Source organism: Canis lupus, chromosome 26 (assembly GCF_011100685.1).
Source record: "Canis lupus familiaris isolate Mischka breed German Shepherd chromosome 26, alternate assembly UU_Cfam_GSD_1.0, whole genome shotgun sequence".
Taxonomy (NCBI): Eukaryota; Metazoa; Chordata; class Mammalia; order Carnivora; family Canidae; genus Canis; species Canis lupus.
In genome coordinates, this window is record NC_049247.1 from 22252600 (window position 1) to 22273386 (window position 20787).

Genomic DNA, 20787 nt, shown 5'->3' on the forward strand with positions numbered 1-20787 from the left:
CAGGGTTTTAAGGAGGTGAATAATGTGAACAGATGTGGGGGGTAGTGTGGTTAACAATTACTCTAAAAGGAGTAAGAAGGAAAAACCAGAGGAAAAAAAGAGACCAGGAAAAAAAATCATTAGGATGCCATTTGCAGTAGATTGAGCAAGTGATAATGAGGTGCTAACCTCTAACAGTGGGGAGTCAGATGTGAAAGATTAAATGACATGCCCAAGGACACAAGTCATGGGAAGTGCCAGAACTAAAACCTGGGCCTCTAGGTTTCACTAATCTGGGAATGGTATACAGAACAGATTTGTAGAAAGACCTTTATCATGAAATGTGTGAGACTTCTCTTTATAATTACTTTTGTCTACAATGTCTGATTATTTTTAAGTCTAATTTTACACTATTATATAAGCCATAGTTCAAAATTAATAGTATCATAATAACTAGCATAGCATTCAGGCAGGTAAGTATGTAATTTAGTAAAGTTAAAATTTAAGCCTTAGCTTTCTAATTCAGAAACAAAATACTGTACCATAGAGAAAGTACAGGAATTTGAAATACACTCTTCTGTAAAAGTAATAAGCTATTCCAAGACACAAATTTACAGAATGGAATCCTTACAAGTGAGCTTCCAAACAAGTTTTTTAAATGAAGCTCCATCAGAGAAATCATTTAAGAAGCCAGATTCACGTTATATTAATGTGACAAGTATAACAAGATAAATACATCATATGATTCTCAAATGACATAATTAATGTAGCTTATGTGACATCTTCCTATTAATGATCTTTTATTATGTGTGAACAGTAAAATAACATTAGATAAGCAATGAAAAAATCCAATCAGCAGCCGCTTTCCTGCAGGTTTTGACTGCAGTCTTATTTACACAGTGTTATCTGATACTAATCCTTGGATTTTAAAGAGCAGAAATCACTTCAGAATTGTAAACAAACATGTTTCTATGAGATGAGCATTTTAATTACTACCATTTCTGCAAGTACAAGATAAAAACAATGTGCTACATGATAGCCTCTTAATGTGTAAACAGGGAAAGTATATTTTGCCAGGCCAATAAGGTTACATTAATAAAATGATCATGACACTGAACCAGGAGTCTGGTCTATGGATTCTGGTAGTGTGTCTTAACAATGACTGTCGGTAGATATTTTGTGGAAAGTATGGTTGTCCCCTCCCTAATATTCCTTACAAAAGACCAGAAGTCAGTGCCAAAATATTCTGGTGCTCTTTATTTTTTTTTTTTAATTTATTTATGATAGTCACAGAGAGAGAGAGTGAGAGAGAGAGAGAGGCAGAGACACAGGCAGGGAGAAGCAGGCTCCATGCACCGGGAGCCTGATGTGGGATTCGATCCTGGGTCTCCAGGATCGCGCCCTGGGCCAAAGGCAGGCGCCAAACCACTGCGCCACCCAGGGATCCCTCTGGTGCTCTTTAATAACCCACTACACTCTAATATCTATGAATCAACTGAAATATTTTGAATCTTTTTACATTTAAATTTCCTACTGTTTCTTAGAATAAGAAAGTCTAAAAATATAATTTCTACAAAGTAATAGTTCTTACTTACTTTTACATCAAATACTTGTTGAGAGGGGTGCCCAGGTGGCTCTGTCGGTTGGGCATCCAACTTTTGATTTCGGCTCAGGTCATGATCTCAGGGTCATGAGATCAAGCCCCACATAGGACTCCATGCTGGGTGTGAAGCCTGCTTAAGATTCCCTCTCTTTATCTCCCAAAACACATATTGAGCAACTATATTATCCTTGGCACCGAAAAAAAAAAAAAAAGAGAAAGAGAGCTATGAGATATGGTTCCTGAACTCAAGGAGACTGAAGTATATAATTGAGAGACTGGATATATACATAAAGAGATTTTTTTTAAAGCTTGCTATCAATTTAAAAGACAATCAGCCTAAAACAGCATAGATTCTAAATGCTCCAAGAATTTGGAGGTAGATAAAATCACCGTGTTTTTTCAAGAAGGAGAAGGAAGAAGAACATCTTGGTGCCAGTATCCAGAAATGCAGGAGCAAAGCTATGGCAAACCTTCTTATATGGAGATCACTTCAGCAGTCAGGCTTTATCTTTCTTGGATAAATTCCCAAGTACAATGGTGAAGAACACACATCTTGAAGTAAACAAGGGCTTGTCTAATCCTACCTCTGACCCTGCCATTCTGCGTTACGCTGGGTAAGTCACTACATCTCTCTAAACCTGTTTCCTTAATTTGTAAAATGCAACTTATAACACCTACCACCTCACTGGAAAAGAAGTAAATGAATGCGTATAGAGCAAGTAGAGATGCCTACTAGCATAGCACAGGTGCTTTAAAAATGGTAGCTGCTAATTGCATGATATTAACTGCCATTCTTACCATGATGCAATCACAATTACACAGAATCTTACTCTTTAGGGTAATTATAGGGCTCTTGGTGGGAGGCTTTGGAGGACTGGGTCCTAAGCTCCTCTCTGATTCTGAGGGTTGAACATGATTAATCATGTTGTGGGGGTTTCTATGAAAAGTTAGGACACCCTAATTGAATACTTTGTAGGGGACATCTTGAATTTTAATATTTAGTTTAATTCAGCCAGTAAGCAAAGAGGAGTAAGAAGCTCCCCTTCCATCATGTACCCCAGCTGCATGCTCAGTTAGAAACAAAGAAACCTAGAACCTACAGTCATTCTTTTATAGTTAGCCCAGAATTTATGAAAGCCAGCACTGGTGACAGACAGAACCCCATAATAGCAAGTTACCAACCATTCCTAGTCATAAAGCCCAGCTATAGACAAATGCTATTTGGGGCAGCCAGCATTCTATGGATGATCTTCCTAGCTTTGTTAAAATCACATCAATGCAGTATCACTTTTCATCTGTAGTGTAAATGATTTTTATGAAACAGTTTGGCAAAACACATGGCATGTGACTGTTCCACTACAAATGTGTTAGCAGACCCAGCCAGAAACCATGGCAATGATCCGATCATGAGAGTATTCTTGGAAGAATAAGAAAATAAGCCTAATCCTTGTAAAGACTTACTGGTACCCTACCAGGTTTTGAACACTGAGTATCATCCAAGGAAGCTTCCATTTCCAATGAAGAAGAAGCAAGAATTGTTCTCAAGACACCACCAAATAATCATACAGTATTTGATGGCTCAGCTTATTTTTTAATCTTCTATGAACTCCGTAGAATTATATCTGGATCTTTATAACATGATGGTTTGGGATTATGAATACAGTGAATAAACACAGCCTTCTGGTATAGCAATTTAAGCATCACAGAGTGAGTAAATACTGCAGAGTGAATCCTAACACTTGAAACAGAATCTTCCAGAGTCCAGAAATCCACCTGACTGCCAAGAATAATACTTCCGTGGTTCAAGCAATACCGGTACCCAGAGGGGTTTCCACAGACATAACCACATGAGTTACTGCATATTGGGTAAAATAGAAAAAACAGACATTTATGAATGTATAGTTTACAGACATCTTAAAAGTACTCATAAATATGCAATTTACAAATATAGAAGAAATGGGGGAGCACTTTAGGAATACACTGCATCTATTTAAATTGCTTAATTATGTGGTTTCTTCTATGGTTTTCCTCAACCTAATTTTTGTCAGGATGGGGGGGGGGGTTTGAAACATGGATCTCTTAACTAAAGTAAATGAAACCAATCTCACTGAAAGAAACTCTATGATGAGAACTAATATAAAAGAGATTCTAACTTCCGGATGAGGTAAGAAAATAACTTAGTGTCAGAGATCAAAATTGTATTATAGATATCAAAGCAAACCTTTCAATTTATCAGGCTATACTAAAGAAGGGGGTTGTTAGATTCTCTAGCAATATAGCAAATGCACAATATCTTAAAAATCATTTCACACATGATTTCTATTTCAACTCTGATGTAAAACACGGTATCACACATCATGCCACAAAGGAAGAGTCAGTTTAGCTAAGCTAGTTCAAGTAAAACACCAGGCAGCTGCTAACAGAGACAGGTCAAGGCTGGGGAGGGGCACAGCACATTCAGTTCGCTGTGTTTTCCTTCAGGAGAATGTCAATAAAAACCATAGCCAAATGAGGTATTTGAAAGAGGGGGGGGTCCTGCTATGCTATGTACCACTGGGTTCACCTAACAGTGCCAGACAAGTTAGCAAAAGGGAGCCCTAGCCAAACCTACAGCAGCCAACAACTTAAAGAAAGCTGTCTTTCTCCCTGAGCGTCCTGGGGTAGGGACCAGTCCCACATTTAGAACGTTATTTCTGGGACCAATAGCAATTTATTTTGATAGAACCACTGGATTTTTTTTTTCTTGAGTTCTCAACAAAGGAGCCATATTAGGAAATAATCTCGCAAAAAGCAAAGTGCCCCCTCCCCCACTTCCCCACGATCGATGCACACACGCCCGTGCACGCTGACACGCACAGACACACACCCGTGCACAATGGCCGGCGCGCGCACTCGCACCGGCCCACGCGGCGGCCCGGGAGCCCCGCAGGCAGAAGGCCCGGCCCGGCCCCAGGCGCTGGGGCAGGAGGCCCCGAGGCCGGCAGCCCGGGAACCAGCTGCTGGGGCTGGGCGTTTGTGCTGGGGATGCTCGCCCCCCAGCGGGGCCCTTGGGAAGCAGCTGCCAGCAGCTCGCAACCTATTAACCCCTTGGGGAAGTAGGTGCTACAACACCCACCTGCAGGGACACTGGAATGTGTTGGGGGTGCAGCCCCAAATGGTCCCCCAGAGACAGGCACCACCGAGCCCTTGGACTCGGGCAGCTCTTGGACAGGTCCTGCAAAGCTAATCCTGTCGCTGGCTTCACGGGGCTTCTAAAGCAAAGGGGTGTTTCTGAGCTGTCACCCCTGAGAGTCCAGGGATACCAAGAAGGAAAAACTTAAGAGGGCAGTGGACGTAAACTTGACTTGTAACTCGTCCCTGAGGGACTGGCGCCAAGTCCCTAAAGGGACAGAGCTGCCTGTCCGGCCAGCCCAGCAAACTACGGAAAGGATGGAGGGACCCGAGGGCAACCGCCCCCAGTCACCCTTCCCTGGGTTGGGCGTCAGGGCCCCGTCCCCACTCCAGGACACTTACCTTCTTCCGGGGCTGCCATTTCATCATATTTGTACAGCCGATACGTGGAACATCAAGATGCTGGCTGGGGGCTGGGGGCAGATGCAGGGCAGCAGCGACTGCAAGTCATGCTGCCTCCCTCCCACCCCCTAATTCTTTCCCATATTCACTGCAAAGGGAAAAAGCCCAGGAGAGTCCAGTCTTTTCGCCTTCAGTTCAATGAAAAGTATCCCCACACCACGAACACACTTCCCACCGGGCTAGGAAGTCCCAGCAGCAGCCAGCGTACTCCTGCCAGAGCGGGGCATTTTCCCTCCCCCCCGCCCCAGCCAGCGCCTGCAAAAGGAGTCTGCGGCAGGGGGTCTCCAAGCCGGCTACAGAGACCCTCCCTCAGAGAAGAGACTCCGGACGAGAGCTGCTGCGGAAACCGAGCCGGGCTCCTGCCATCCAAACCCCTTTTGGCGAATTCTCCTCTTCTCAAAAAAAAGATTAGACAAGCAATCAAACCCTCACGCGCAGCCTGGAGCAATTCCCAAAATTCTGGGTGTATTTCTCGTTTGTAAAATTTAGCAAAGAAAATTCCAAAGATCTGTAATCAGAGCTTCCTTACGCTGTTTTTTTTTCTTCGTTCTTGGCTAACTTGGGAAAAGGATCTGCCCTTCCCAAAATGCCTACCTTCCCTGAACACTGTAAATAGGAAAACTTGGTTTGTGTGTTTAGATTTTTTTTTTTTAATTCCCAAGAACCTTAGTGGGGAAAGGCTGGAAGGAAATCCTGCAAGAACCCAACTCCACAGCTCAGTCTGCACTAATGACTTCCTTCCCTTCAGTGTGAGCACCGCCTGCCCAGCTCCAGCCACACAGAGCAAACGGTTTCTGGGTCTTAGTGCCACGACATCTGTTCTAAAGCAAAAGTAAGCATACAGTTGGAGACATACCTAACAACAGCTCCTCAAGAATCAGAGCCAGGAGAGACCTACAAAATCAGGAAACTATTTCAAAAGATGTATTTGAATTTGTGAATTACATCAAGAGAAAAAAACTGAAAAGGGACTCCAGACCAAAAGGCTACAAAATCTCAATGTGTAATTTGAAGAAAAAAATATTTCAGATATCTTAAAAGATTAAAAAATTAGGAATAGACTCTGCTTGTCTAAGTAAAGCACTAATTTTATTATTATAAACTATTGCTATGGAGATTGTTTCGTTCATCTTCTGTAAAATGATTCCATCTTATTTAAGGAGCTACATCTCTAAACACAAGATACTATGTAATTCCACTATTATCTGTCATCCAACATGTCTATGAATTCCTATCCCACCATGAGGCTATTTTGTTAGATGGGAATATAATGGGTGATGTAAGCTACTAGAATACTAATGTACACAATAATAGTAACTGATGTACTATGAGTCGAAGTTCCTACAATGTTTAACTTATTACTCTCCAAGTTCTAGATGCTTTGGCAGGATTGGCCAATGTGGGTGATTATATGCAGACTGAACACTATATCTGATTATAAATGTTATTAAAGTACCCAAAATAGTTATCTGAAACAAATTATTTTTGAGATACTTTCTGAGCCTGAGTCTGAAATTCAATGTTGAAACCATGATCTTTTTTTAATAATAATATTAACTGATAATAGCTGAGTGAATAGGTACTATTCCTTAAACCACTATCTCTGCCAGGACCTATGCCTACATTCATTATCTCCAGCCTTGCAAGGAAGGTCTCATTATTCCATTTGCCAGATGAGGACATTGAGCTTCAGAGGGGTCACAAGCTCAACCAAGACCACAACACATGGAAGGTGGTAGGGCTGGTATTCAGACCCACAATAACACAACTCCAGAGACTATGACCCTTTCATGACATGCATCATAACTACCTCTCATTTCAGTAAAACCATGAAGTGCCGGTACAACTGGGTGGCTCAGTGGTTGAGCAACTGCCTTCAGCTGGCTCAGTGGTTGAGCGTCTGCCTTCAGCTCAGGGCATGATACCTGGGTTCTGGGGTCAAATCCCATATGGGGCTCCCCGCAGCGAGTCTGCTTCTCCCTCTGCCTATGTCTCTGCCTCTGTGTGTGTGTGTGTGTCTCTCATGAATAAATAAATAAAAATCTTTTTTAAAAAAAACACAATTATGAAGTGCCTATGCTTAAGCACCTATTATTTTCCAGCCTTTGTTCCAGGTACTAGAAATATGAGTAAGAGGCTAATCCTGCTCTTGAAATTACATACAGTAGTCAGCAGTCAAATAATACCAGCAAATGGCACCAATACTTTGTATATGTTCTGACATACCCATATTATTCCACACAGCTTAACCTGGATATCCTACTAGCATGGAAAGTTCAGTAAACTGTAAACCAAATTCATCAATCTACCCCAAAACTAGTTTCTCTTCCCAACTTTCCTTTATCTGTCCACAGCACTGTTATTCTTCCAGGATAACAAAACCTTCATGTTACTCCTTATGTTAAGAAATTCCTCCATCATTTCTTATCACCAAGTCCTATCACTTCTTTCTTAGATATCACTTTCAAATTCCTACTGCTGACATCTGAGGCCAGGAGCTCACCAAACAAACATATATTATGTGCCAACTAGGTACAAAATAACAATTAGGATAGAAAGATGTTAGACTAAGTCCCTATGCTACAGGAAGTTACAAAGAAGCTAGGACAAAACAAAAAACCTATAAGAAGACAACCAGGCATTGCCTTAGTTAAGTAACAAAGGAGTTATATAGTCAGTTGGTGTTCCAGAAGTTAGAAGGAGCAATCATTGTAAACAGGCTAATCAAGGAAGGTTTCACAAAGGACAGTGTGGTTATAATTCAGAGAAGATACAATTCACTCTAGAGCCAAAAGCCAAGTTGCTTACCACAGTCAGGAATGACTTTCAGGATCCAGACCCTTCTACCTATCAGACCTCATCTCTTAACCCCTTCCTGCTCCCTTTCTCAGCTCCTACCCTACTCTTACCCTGCTGGCCACCTCACTGTCCCTTGAACATATCTAGCATATATTAGTTGTACTCCCTATCTAAATCACTTTTCCTCCAGATAGCCTCTTGGCTCTCTCCCTTAGCTCCTTCAGAACTTTTTTCAAATATCATATTAGAAAGGCTGTCTCTCACCATTCCTTCTAAAATAATAGCACCATGACCCACACACTTTAATGTTCCATCTTCCTTACTCTGCTACATTTTACTTGATAGCCCTTATGACATATATTTCGTTTGTTTATTTAACGTCGTATTCATCTCACAAGAACATAATTCCAAGGGAGCAGGGACTTCGCTCTGTTATAATACCAACAGTCTGTGAAAAATACCTGACACAATAAGCAATCATTAAATACTTGTTGAATAAAACAATGAAAGAAAAAGAAAATGGAGAATAGTGTGAACAAAAGATACAAGCATATACAAGATGTATTCAAGAGACATTTATTTTACCTCCCTAAAATATGAGGTTTCAGTGTGAGAATGTTAGAGACAGAGATTTGTCTTGCTCAGCTTTGTAAACCCCTGTGCCCCAAATAGTGCCTGGTACAGCAGAAGTGCTTGATATTCTGGGGGGAAAAGAATGAATGGGGCAGAGTGGGGGTGAGGGAATGAATGGTGAATGAGTCAAAGTCCATTCCATTCCATACAAAGTAAAAGAAACTTTGGTAAGGTATGTTGGAACCAAATGGTAGGGAACATTTTAAGTCAGAGAAATTTGGACTATATCCTATAGAATGCAGGTCACTGAAGGTATCACAGTAGGCAAAGGGCACAAATGAAGCAGCATTTTTCTTTATTTTTACATTTTTAATACATATATTTAAATTGTTTACTGGACACTACTACTAATTCCCCCAGTCACCCAGTTCCATTTTTTAATTTTAATTTCAGTATAGCTAACATAATTTTAATTCCAATATAGTTAACATGTTGTATTAATTTCAGGTGGACAATATAGTGATTCAGCACTTCCATATCTCTCCTAGTGTTCATCAAAGACAAGTGCACTCCTTAATTCCCATCAGAGATTTCACCCATTCCCCCACCCACCTCCCCTCTGGTAACTATCAGTTTGTTCTCTATAGTTAAGAGCCAGTTTCTGGGCAGCCCCAGTGGCGCAGCGGTTTAGCGCCGCCTGCAGCCCAGGGTGTGATCCTGGAGACCCTGTATCGAGTCCCACGTCAGGCTCTGTGCATGGAGCCTGCTTCTCCCTCTGCCTGTGTCTCTGCCTCTCTGTGTGTGTGTGTCTCTATGAATACATAAATAAAATCTTAAAAAAAAAAACAAAGAGTCAGTTTCTGAGGGCAGCCTGGGTGGCTCAGTGGTTTAGCGCTGCCTTCAGTCCAGGGTGTGAGAGACCGGGTATCTAGTCCCAGGTAGGGCTCCCTGCATGGAGCCAGCTTCTCCCTCTGCCTGTGTCTCTGCCTCTCTCTCTTTCTGTCTCTCTCTGTCTCTGAGGAAATAAATAAAATTTTAATTTTAAAAAAGGCAGTTTCTTAGCTTCTCTCTTTGTCCTTTGCTCATTTGTTTTGTTTCTTAAATTCCACATATGAGTGAAATCATATGGTACTTGTCTCTCTGACTGACTCATTTTGCTTAGCATTATACTCTCTAGCTCCATCCATGTCATTGCAAATGGCAAGATTTCATTCTTTTTTATGGCTGAGTAATAATCTACTACTTTCTGATGGCTGAGTAATACTCTACTACTAATATTCTATTATTTATGTGTGTATACACACACACACACACACACCATACACCACATTTTCTTTATCCATTCATCTATCCAGGGACACTGGGACTACTTCCATAATTTGGATCTCGTAAATACCTAAATTTTTTATTTTTTGGATGAACCAGCATTTTTAAGCAATCTAATATGTAACAAAATATTAACCCTATAATATAAATATTATAAGGCTGTTTTTTATATAAACCTTTAGTTTTTTTAAACTACATAAACTATTAAAATGCTTACTATGAGGGACGCTTCGGTGGCTCAGTGGTTGAGTGGTTGAGTCTGCCTTTGGCTTGGGTGGTGATCCCGGGGTCCTGGGATCAAGTCCTACAATAGGCTCCCTACAGGGAGTCTGCTTCTCCCTCTGCCTGTGTTTCTGCCTCTCTCTTTCTGTGTCTTTCATGAATGAATGAATGAATGAATGAATGAATGAATAAATAAATAAATAAATAAATAATTTTTTTAATTTAAAATTAAAAAGATAAAACGCTTACTATGACTATTTGACAGATATCAAAACTAAATTTCCGAGGGGTTAAGTAATTTGTTCAATACCACACAGCAAGTCAATGGCAATGGGAGGGCTAGAACCAAAGGCTTATAAATCAATGCCTGAGTGATGAAAGCAGAAACCTACAATTGCTTTGGGGTCAAGAGAAAAGTTTCTATTTTCTACTCTGCCTCTGATTTACTAATAGAACAAAAATTTTCATAAGAGCAAGGCACATGACATGAGTAAATGAAATACAGTCAGGGATAAGACAAAAGGGAATTGTGAGTATTGTAAACCTGAAGATACATGAATAATGTAAAAGAGGTAGCTGAGACATAATTTTTCTCAATTGATGTTATGCAGGAACATCAGTATAACAGTGCCAGAAACTCTAAATTTTCATGAGAAGCTAAAAATTTCCTGATTTTTAACTGTTTGCTTGAAAATTTTAAAGCATCCTAACAGGCCAAACAAAACATGCCTGTAGGTCTAAATTCCATCTGCATGCCATAATTTGTGACTGCTGACTTAAACCAGTCAAGGCCTCACTTTTCCATATGTAAATTAAGGGACCTACATGGTTCCTAATCTGGGGGGGTGGTCTTCTGAAGGCATCTGTGAATCCATATACATACCACCACACATGGTCTGTAGACTAAGAGTAATCTCCCATACTCAGACTTTGTTAGACTTAATAAAAGTTCTTTAATCTGGGGGAAAGGGGTCTGAGAACAGTGGATTGTATCAGGAAAGAAGACAGAGAATATGTTTCTATGGAAAGACAGATTCGATCTAAAACTTCAAAGGGATCCAAGATTTTTTTTTTTTTAAGATTTTATTTATTTATTCATGAGAGACACACAGAGAGAGGCAGAGACACAGGCAGAGGGAGAAGCAGGCTCCATGCAGGGAGCCTGATGTGGGACTCGATCCCAGGTCCCCAGGATCACACCCCAGGCTGACGGCGATGCTAAACCGCTGAGGCACCGGGGCTGCCTGGGATCCAAGATTTTAAACTCATTTTCAATCATTTAAGTATATTTCCTTTGGATCACTTATTTGTATGGCATTTCTTCCCCTGCTGTCTGATGAGTAGTTGAGGTTTCATTCAACAGGTACCACTTGATAGAAGACCATTACCTAAATGCTCTTACATACCAATACTATGTCTTTATTTTGCTTAATCTAAATTGAATTGGTAATTATTTTGAAATATTTACAGAATTACCATTCTACCAATATACTTTCTCCATTAGTAATTATTTATATAAAATTATCAAGCTAACACAGTTCAAAATAACATAATTTAGCTTATTGTTTCAAAGATCCAGTATCAAACAGCAAGAACACCATTTCTCAGATCCACAGCTACTAAAAGGCATTTTTACAACTGGTTTATTTCTAAACATAGCACTTCACAAATCACTTCTCTAAAAGCAGATATTGTAAAAACAGTTTATTAAAATAGTATTTTCCTCAATAACTACTTGACTATTCAAATTTGAGCAATAGCAAGAAAGAGGAAATGAATGAAGAAAACATACCTCTCTTCATTGTAAATTTTCTTAAGACTTCCTAAGGAATATGTCTGTCTTTGATCACAGGGTAAATGCCCGAAAAAGCTAGCCTCATACTTACTTACATTTATTGGGTTTATAAGAATATTCAACTCAATGTGAAACAGTATTTGGAAAACATATTAATTTTCCTAAAGGCCAAATTATTTTCTTTCTTTTTTTTTTTTTTAAGATTTATTTATTTATTCATTCAGAGAGAGCGTGAGAGAGGCAGAGACACAGGCAGAGGGAGAAGCAGGCTCCATGCAGGAAGCCCGATGTGGGACTCGATCCTGGATCTCCAGGATCACACCCCGGGCTGCAGGCGGCGCTAAACCGCTGCGCCACCGGGGCTGCCCCCAAATTATTTTCAAGTATCAAATATCTAAAGAGGTGTTAGGAAAGTAAAGGGACAAAAGTAGAAGTACATTTGAGATTTAAAAAAATTGCCTCAGTAGTGATATTTCACACAATTGGTTGCTTTCAGAATATAAAGGCCTTACTTCGCTAAAGAAAGAAAACTAAAATAGCTTAGGACAGTATGAACTCTGCCACAACAGCCAAGCTGATGCAGGATCATGGTCCTCTTCCTCAGAAGGGAAACTGTTCCACAACATCCAGAAAGGATTCCCCCCCTAACCTTACCACCTCACTTCCTTCCACTATCAAGCAGTGTCAGAGAAAAAAATCCCAATCCTTTAAATCTAACACACATTGACTCACAAACTCATATATACAAGGGACTGTATAGCATAGAGAGAGACAAAAAAGCATCAAATGATTTTTGCCCTTGAAGAGACAGCAGTCTGGTGGAAGTAGAAGGAGAAAATAGGTAGACGACTAACAAAAATAACAATAGCAATAGCAACTAACTAACACTTACTGGTCTTGCTATTTGTCTGACTTTTCAGAGCCCAAGCACTTAGCACAAGCGAAATGCTAGAAGAATGGAGTAACTAATGGTATATTCTCTCATTAAGACTATGGAAGACCTAGAACACCAGGGTGGCCAAGTGGTTGAGCGTCTGCCTTCGGCTCAGGTCGTGATCCTGGGGTCCCAAGATGGAGTCTTGCATCGGGCTCTCCAGGGAGCCTGCTTCTCCCTCTGCCTGTGTCTCTGCTTCTCTTGGTGTCCCTCATGAATAAATAAAATCTTTTAAAAACAGGAGAGAGAGACTATGGAAGACCTAATGCACAATTAATTCTGACTGTGGTAAATGAGAAAGGTTTTCCAGGAGAGGTGGACAGTATCCTTGCAACAATCAAAGAAGCCGTTTGGGGACAAGTATTTCAGATGGAAGAAACAAAAGCATGAGCCAAAACACAGAAGTATGAAAATGTGGGCCACGTCAGTAAGTCATCCAATAGATCTGAGACCTTTAATGCAGGGCAAGGTATGGTGGAGTTAAGGTTAGAAGGCCTTAAGTGATATTATCTTTACAATTAAAACTATCATTTATTGAGTACGTGTGAAGTATTTTATATATTCTATTTTGTTGATTCTTCCTAACACCTTCATGAGGAGAAACTATTATCACACCCATTTTACAGAGAAGGAAATGAAAGGGTTAAGTAAATTTCCAAACTCTCATGGATAGAAAGTCATCAAAAGGAAATTTAACTCAGATTCTAAAGTCTTGTTCTTAAATTCTGACTTAGAACATAATGATGAGAGGCACAGGGTTTTAATCAAGGTGTTGGCAAATCCATCTGATTTTTATGCTAATTCTGGAAGTACTGTGAGTGATAGAATAGGAAAACAATAAAGACAGGAAGGCCAAATAAGTTTCTGTTGAATTAGCTCAATAAGAGAAGAGGCCTTGAATTGGGGCAGCAGAAACAGTAAAAGGGTCTTCTTAAGAGACATTTCACAAGTAAAACCGATTCTAAGAACCTGTTACATGAAAAGGACAGAGAGGGTAGGATCTCAAAATGTTTCATCATTTTTTAAGAAGAGACACCCCACTAACTGAGGTATGGATCACAGAAAGAACAAGTAGATAGTAAACTCAGTTTGAGACAAAGTATGAGGTAGTGATGAGAGATACACAGTAATGTGGAGTTGGTAGGTATATGTATGGTCTGGAATTAAGCATATGTATCTGTAACTATAGCTTTAGATTTGGGACTCATTCACATAATGACGGTATTAAAAAGTTTTCGGTGAAGGAATAAAAAGATCCCCTGAGGGATGGAGTTTGGGGCAAGAATACGAGCGAGAGAACACAGAATTAAATCTGGAGCAATGCTATACTCCTAAACACAACACAATTCACTGCCAGTTGAGAAAGGTGGAATTTCTGAGGCAGTAATTTTTATTTGGCTAATACTGCCTGATCCATTATATATTAGCTATAGGACCTTGATTACTCTTTTTCTGTACCTTAATCTCCAATTCTGTAAATGAAGATAAAAGCCCTTACCTAAACATGGTTGTTGCAAGGATTAAATTATATATATTTAGTATATATAATTATACACACATAATACATCCTGTACCTAATGCTATATGCTTAATATTGTTGTTGTTTTACTGCACTAACCTAATTTTTTTCTTTCTTCATCATACCATGGATTTTGTCCTGGTTTTATTTTAAGGCCAACAAACTGCTAGAACTGATACTCATGTGTTTCAGTGGTATACTCATTTTCCTAACAGGCCTTATGCTTCTGTTCATTACAGAGCAACTGGGACCAGGTTTACTCTCCTGACATTAAGTAGAATATTGGATAAAATATAGGAAAAATACTGTTTTTATACTGTTTCATACAGCAGTCAGCACGGTACTATGAACCTAGAGAGAATCAAAACACATGAGGTGAGCTCTATGATCAGATCACCCTGGCTTTCTGCCTAGAGGCACTTTCTGGACCACAAGGGAAGGGGATCCCAATAAGAACACAATGGTCTTACTGCGTTGGGGAGATCAGAATCAGAGAACAAAATACCTGGAACATTCAGGGTAGGAAAATGGAGAAGCTGAACTCCAAGGGGGCTACACAGACAAGGTGTTCCAGAAATCAAAACCTTGAGTTTTACCTGAGTACAAAGTGGCCCAGTGTAGGGTAAAACACCACAAGGTAAAGCAAAGGGAAGCCATAAGCTGAACAACTGCCAGAGCTTATGGGCTGCAAGATGTTTAAGTTCCAACCAGCCAGAGTGGAAGGAATACCCAGGACATTCAGTAAAGATCTCAGAAAAGTCATGTCTTCACAGAAAGGGTAAATTAGCCTAAAGTACAGTTGACCTTTGATCTGTACAGATCCAAACTGCATGGGTTCCCTTATACCCAGATTTTTTTTCAATAAATATAAAACTGTAATCTTACTTTCTCTTATGATTTTCCTAACATTTCCTTTTCTCTAGCTTAATTATAAGAATACAGTATATAATACATATAACATACAAAATAGATGTTAATCAACTGTTTATGTTATCAGTATTGCTTCTGGTCAATTAGGCTATTCGTAGATAGGTTTTTCGGGAGTCGAAAGTTATATGTGGATTTTCAACTGTACAAAAGGAGGAGTAAACACCCCAATCTCTGCCCTGTTCAAGGATCAACTGTATACTCTAAAATTCACCTTAACAAAGCTTAAAAACAAACCTTAAAAGAAGCATATTTAATCTACAAGTAGATTAACTATCTGCCACAACAGAGTTCAACACTCTTTGAAGGAAGACAATGAAATCTAGCACCCAATAAAAAAGCCCAGCATTCATTTTCCAATGATACTAAAGGACACTGGTGCTAACCTAGAAATGCCCTGCTATCTCTTTAGCAAGCAATTAAGCTTCTATCATAAGAATACTATGTGTTACAAACTTTCTCATATAAATATGATGAATGAATTACACTATTTGGGGCTATAATCTTATTACTTGCTGTTGTATAATTTATCAATCTGGGAGAAATTTCAGCATATGTTATCTTCAGCTAAAGTTTATAGTATTTATCTGAAGTAGATTCAGTAGTCAGGTATTTGGGCCAGAATATGCTCCTTTAGATTTATTAACCTTCCTAAAGAAATCCTGAGTGTGCAAGGGTAGTAATTGTGTGTATGTGAGTGTTTTAATATATTAGTCTTTCTTTAAAAAGATATGTGAAATTGGGGCTTATTTACTTGTGTGTTTTAACCAAAAGAGGCTATATTTCTCTGGCTATGGTTTAAAAAAAAAAAATAGAAATGTGCAGCACTGGTGGCCCAGCGGTTTAGCGCTGCCTTTAGCCCGGGGTGTGATCCTGGAGACCCGGGATTGAGTCCCACGTCAGGCTAGGAGCAGGGAGCACCACGTCAGCAGGGAGCCTGCTTCTCCCTCTGCCTGTCTCTCTCTCTCTCTCTGTCATGAATAAATAAATAAAATCCTAAAATATATATATATATAATAGAGAAGTGAATCTCATTTTAATCCTAGGACAGGAAATAGGCTTGAGGGAAAAAAAATGTCAGTAGAAATATTATTCTTGAGGTCCATTTAGAGGCCCTCTAATGACTTGCTGTTTAACTCTATAATTATGAATTTATAAACAACCAAATAGATTACATTCACAAAACTGACACTTTTTTATGGTGTCTGTTGAACTGCCTGATATCTAAGCCCATCCTGATTGAGGGGAATTTCCCCATTAGCTAAGTCCTTTTTTTTAAATTAATTAATTTATGTATTTGAGGAGGTAGGGAAGGAGCAGAGGGAGAGAAAGAATCCTGAAGCAGACTCCCTTCTATGCGGGGAGCCTTTTGTGGGGCTCAATCCCAGTACACTGGGATCATGACCTGAGCTGAAAGCAGGCACTCAACTGACTGAGCCACCCAGATGCCCCCAGAATGATCTTTCTACAATGTACACCAGATTATGCATTTTCCCTGTTTAAAACCCACTTAAGGGGGTTGGTGGTATGGAGCCTACTTAAAATAAATTAATTTAATTTAATTAAAATAAAATAAAAAACATTTAAGGCCTCCCTTTGCACAAAGAATAAAATACAAAGCCTTTACCATGGCCTACAAAGTCCTACATGATCTAGCTTCTACCTTTCACCTTCATTTCTTATCGTACTTTCCTTTCACTGTGCTGCAGCCAAACCTGCATTCTTATGTTTCTTTCATCACCTTGGTGGTTGCAGTTACATCTGCCTGAAATTCTCTTCCTCCAGAATAGGTATTTCCTTCTTAATATTCAATTCTCTTGGGACACCAGGGTGGCTCAGAAGTTGAGCATCTACCTTCTGCTCAGGGTATGATCCTGGGGTCCTGGGATCGAGTCCTACATCGGGCTCCCTGCATGGAGCCTGCTTCTCCCTCTGCCTGTGTCTCTGCCTCTCTCTGTGCCTCTCATGAATAAATAAATCTTAAAAATTCAATTCTCTTTTCAAATAGCAAGTCCTCAAAAAGATCACACCAAAATTAACTTCCCTCTCCACATTCACCATTTCGCCTATTACTTTGTTCTCTTCAACCCACATATTATAATTTGAAATTGTATTATTTATCCATTTGATCTGTGTGTCACCCAACAGATTATAAGGCCTATGGAGTGGTATCTGTTTTGTTCACCACTGCAAGTCCAATACTTAGAACAGTTCCCAGCACATACTAGGTCCTCATTAAATGACTGTTGAATGAATAAGTCAATTTAATGTCAGTTACATGGTAAGATAAAACATACAGAATTTCCTTTGCAGTAAAATTTTCAGCATGGAATATATTCATATATCAAGGGATACTTGTAAAACCCCTCAGTTCCAAAAGGACTTCAGACTCAAAAAGGTGCCATTTCCTTTAAGTCAGGACTACAGCTAATCTAAGTCTAAAGATGTTCAATTAAAAGACATACAAGCTTTAGAAAACAATTATTCTGAAATATCATTTTAGCACCCTATTTTATCACTGAAGGAATTCCAGTACTATCACTCTCTATTTTCATTTATTTTAGAAAAATCTCACATTACCTAAAAATGAATGGATAAAATGATCTTTAGGTAGTTTAATAAATAAATTAAAAAACACTTTGAAATCCTTAGATGAAGTACAAATCACTTGTCAAATGTACAATCTCATTTGTCAAAACACGAAAATGAAAAAAGAGAAGACACAGAAATAACAGGCTCAGAGCTGCCAAACTGACAGGCTGTCTTAAGTGAGGTAGTCAAAACATTCATATGCTAATTTTTAAAAGTGCTGTCTATCTGGCCATCCATATAAAAACATGAGAGGGCTTTTTCTTATTTCAAAAGTATACAAATGGGTCAGACGGTAGACACTCTGATTACCAAATTAAGTAACAGGAATTAAGGTCCTAAAGAATTTTCTGTTTTTCTTAATATACATGTAAAACAACTACTTAACTGACCTGCAGTGGTAAGAAATTCAGAAGATCCAATCCCTATAAAAAACTCTTATCAATTACACCATCAGCACAATCACTAGCAGTCGTTTGCATATAGAGCACAATGCAAAAGAGAACCTCCCATGTTAGCAGCTGGGGTTTGTTATATACTGTAAATGGCAAAAAAATGAATAACAAAAAACTATCAAAATAGGGTTAAAGATTTAACTAAATGTACAAATATTTTTAATTATTTTATTTTTTCATTTGCTATCATAAAGGGTTGTTGTATTCACATTTCTCTTAAGCATTCTTCCCTCTACCTCTAACACCAATAATTCTAAACAAAAGAGCATCTCTTCAAATGTTCCCCTCATTAGGTTGATGAATTCACCATCGAATGCACACTTTCGTGAGTCACCTCACTTCCTGGGATGTGAAATCCAGTCTAGAAATAAAACTGAAGTTTTGTTCAAATATGCTTTGGTAAGATTGCTGATGTTTTTGGATTCAGATGTTCTGCTGCTAAAAATGAGAGTGACCACATTTGTATGATTACATTTGATTGTATGATTACATTTATGTGAAATGTCCAGAACAGGAAAATCTATAGAGATAGAAAGTAGATTAGTCTGAGGGGTAGGGGGAATGAGGAGTGGCTGCTAATGGGTACAGGGTTTCTTTTAGGCAAGATGAAATTGTTCTGGTATTGGATAGTGACTGCATGATTTTGTGAATATATGAAAAAATTGCTGAGTTGTACATTTTTTGAAAAGGGTGAATTTTATAGTAGTGAATTATATTGCAATAAAGCTATTATTTAAAAAATATGGTCAGCTTTCTCCAATTCACAAAGAAGTTAATATATAATTCTCTATCCTTAAAACTTTGCTGTCACAAATTTTTTAAGTCTTTGGCATGAGCTACCATTTGTCTTCTAGCACCAGACAACAAAAATAAACAATTAGCAAACGAATGTTAGCATGAAAACTTGAAAAAACAAGTTAACATTCTTAGTTGAACGGCTACTTTATTCATGGACATGTGCTAATGATATAAATTTATTATAAGTATATACCACAAAATCATTTTCTAATTATTTCCTATATGCATTTGAAAGATATAATAAAAGATGTCCTATTTCATAGCATTCTACCAGGAACACCATGGCTGTATATGGTGTCTTCTTTAGACACATTAGAACCAATGAAACAGAACAAAGCTAATAAGGTTAAACAAAGTTGAAACTAATCCTTGTCTTTATAACCACATACACTAGCCTAAGATATCTCATCCAACACTATAAACTCTTACAAAAACCTTTGCACAAATCTTTCCTCAACTCTACAAAAAAAGCAGATGGAAAGGTTGTTTCTTATAATCCTCACCAATTTTAACACTACCACTTCAAAGACAAAATTTTAAAATTCCAATCCTAAAACACAGGGACTATATTCTAAATGTCAAAATTAGTTCCAACTTTAAAAGAAACCTAAAAACAAAACAACAGAAAAATACCTCTGCTTCCTGAATCAGTCTTACCTTAATGATAAATAAATCACAATCTGTATCTCTGAAAATCCAAACTCAGGCTATCCATAGAAATTTCTAGCTTCTTATAGTTACTCTTAGGTAGATGAGTTTTAAATTGTTAAAATAATCTAATCAAATAGTATACTGTTTTCATTACTGCTTTTTTTAAAGTATGCTTTATTATACTATAAGATTAATCCCCTTTTATTAGCTTTATTTTTTCAAAATAATCAAAACAATCTTTGATATTCTAACCTATTCATTCTTCCATATAAATTTCAAATTAAACATGTCAAATTTCAGGAAAAATTTAGTTGATATTTTTACTGTTTCTGTTACATAAAATCACACATAGATCTTATTTATATTATTCTTAAATATTTGCTCTGATCAATGTGCCTCTTTTTTCCACTAAATTTTTTTTTAATTTTTAAAGGATTAATTAATTAATTAATTAATTAATTAGAGACACACACAGAGAGAGAGGCAGTGATATAAGAGGGAGAAGCAGGCTCCATGCAGCAAGCCTGATGTGGGACTCGATCCCAGAACTCTGAGATCATGCCCTAAGCTGATGGCAGATGCTCAACCGCTGAGCCCCCCAGGTGTCTCTTTCCACTAAATTTTCTAACCTAGATGGAATACTAAGTGGAATATTACTTATTTTATTGAACTCATTTTTTCTAATATCTTAGTCAATTTACTTGGACTTAGTCAACTTCTTGGTGTAAAAGTACGTTTGCGGGGATCCCTGGGTGGCGCAGCGGTTTGGCGCCTGCCTTTGGCCCAGGGCGCGATCCTGGAGACCCGGGATCGAATCCCACGTCGGGCTCCCGGTGCATGGAGCCTGCTTCTCCCTCTGCCTGTGTCTCTGCCTCTCTCTCTCTCTCTCTCTCTCTGTGACTATCATAAAAAAAAAAAAAAAAAAAAAAAAAAAAAAAAAAGTACGTTTGCAATAAATATTTTTGTCTTAATTTTATACAAAAATTTGTTTCAACATTTTACCTCAAAAAACTTAGAATACAATTAAAAATAATGATAAAGTAC

The 20787-nt window shown here is 38.5% G+C and overlaps 1 protein-coding gene across 2 annotated transcripts in view; it reads right to left on the minus strand.

Moving 5' to 3' along the window:
- The window catches only part of TTC28 (tetratricopeptide repeat domain 28), a 625414-nt gene that overhangs the window by 419017 nt on the left and 185610 nt on the right, over positions 1-20787 (minus strand). Inside the window, exon 1 of one of the 2 annotated variants that reach the window (XM_038575520.1) lies at positions 5096-5892. The exons of the other annotated variant lie outside the window; for it this stretch is intronic. Coding sequence (XP_038431448.1) covers positions 5096-5122 — 27 coding nt within the window. The 5' untranslated portion in view covers positions 5123-5892. Of the gene's footprint in view, positions 1-5095; positions 5893-20787 lie in introns of those variants that run through there. 2 annotated transcript variants of the gene reach the window in all.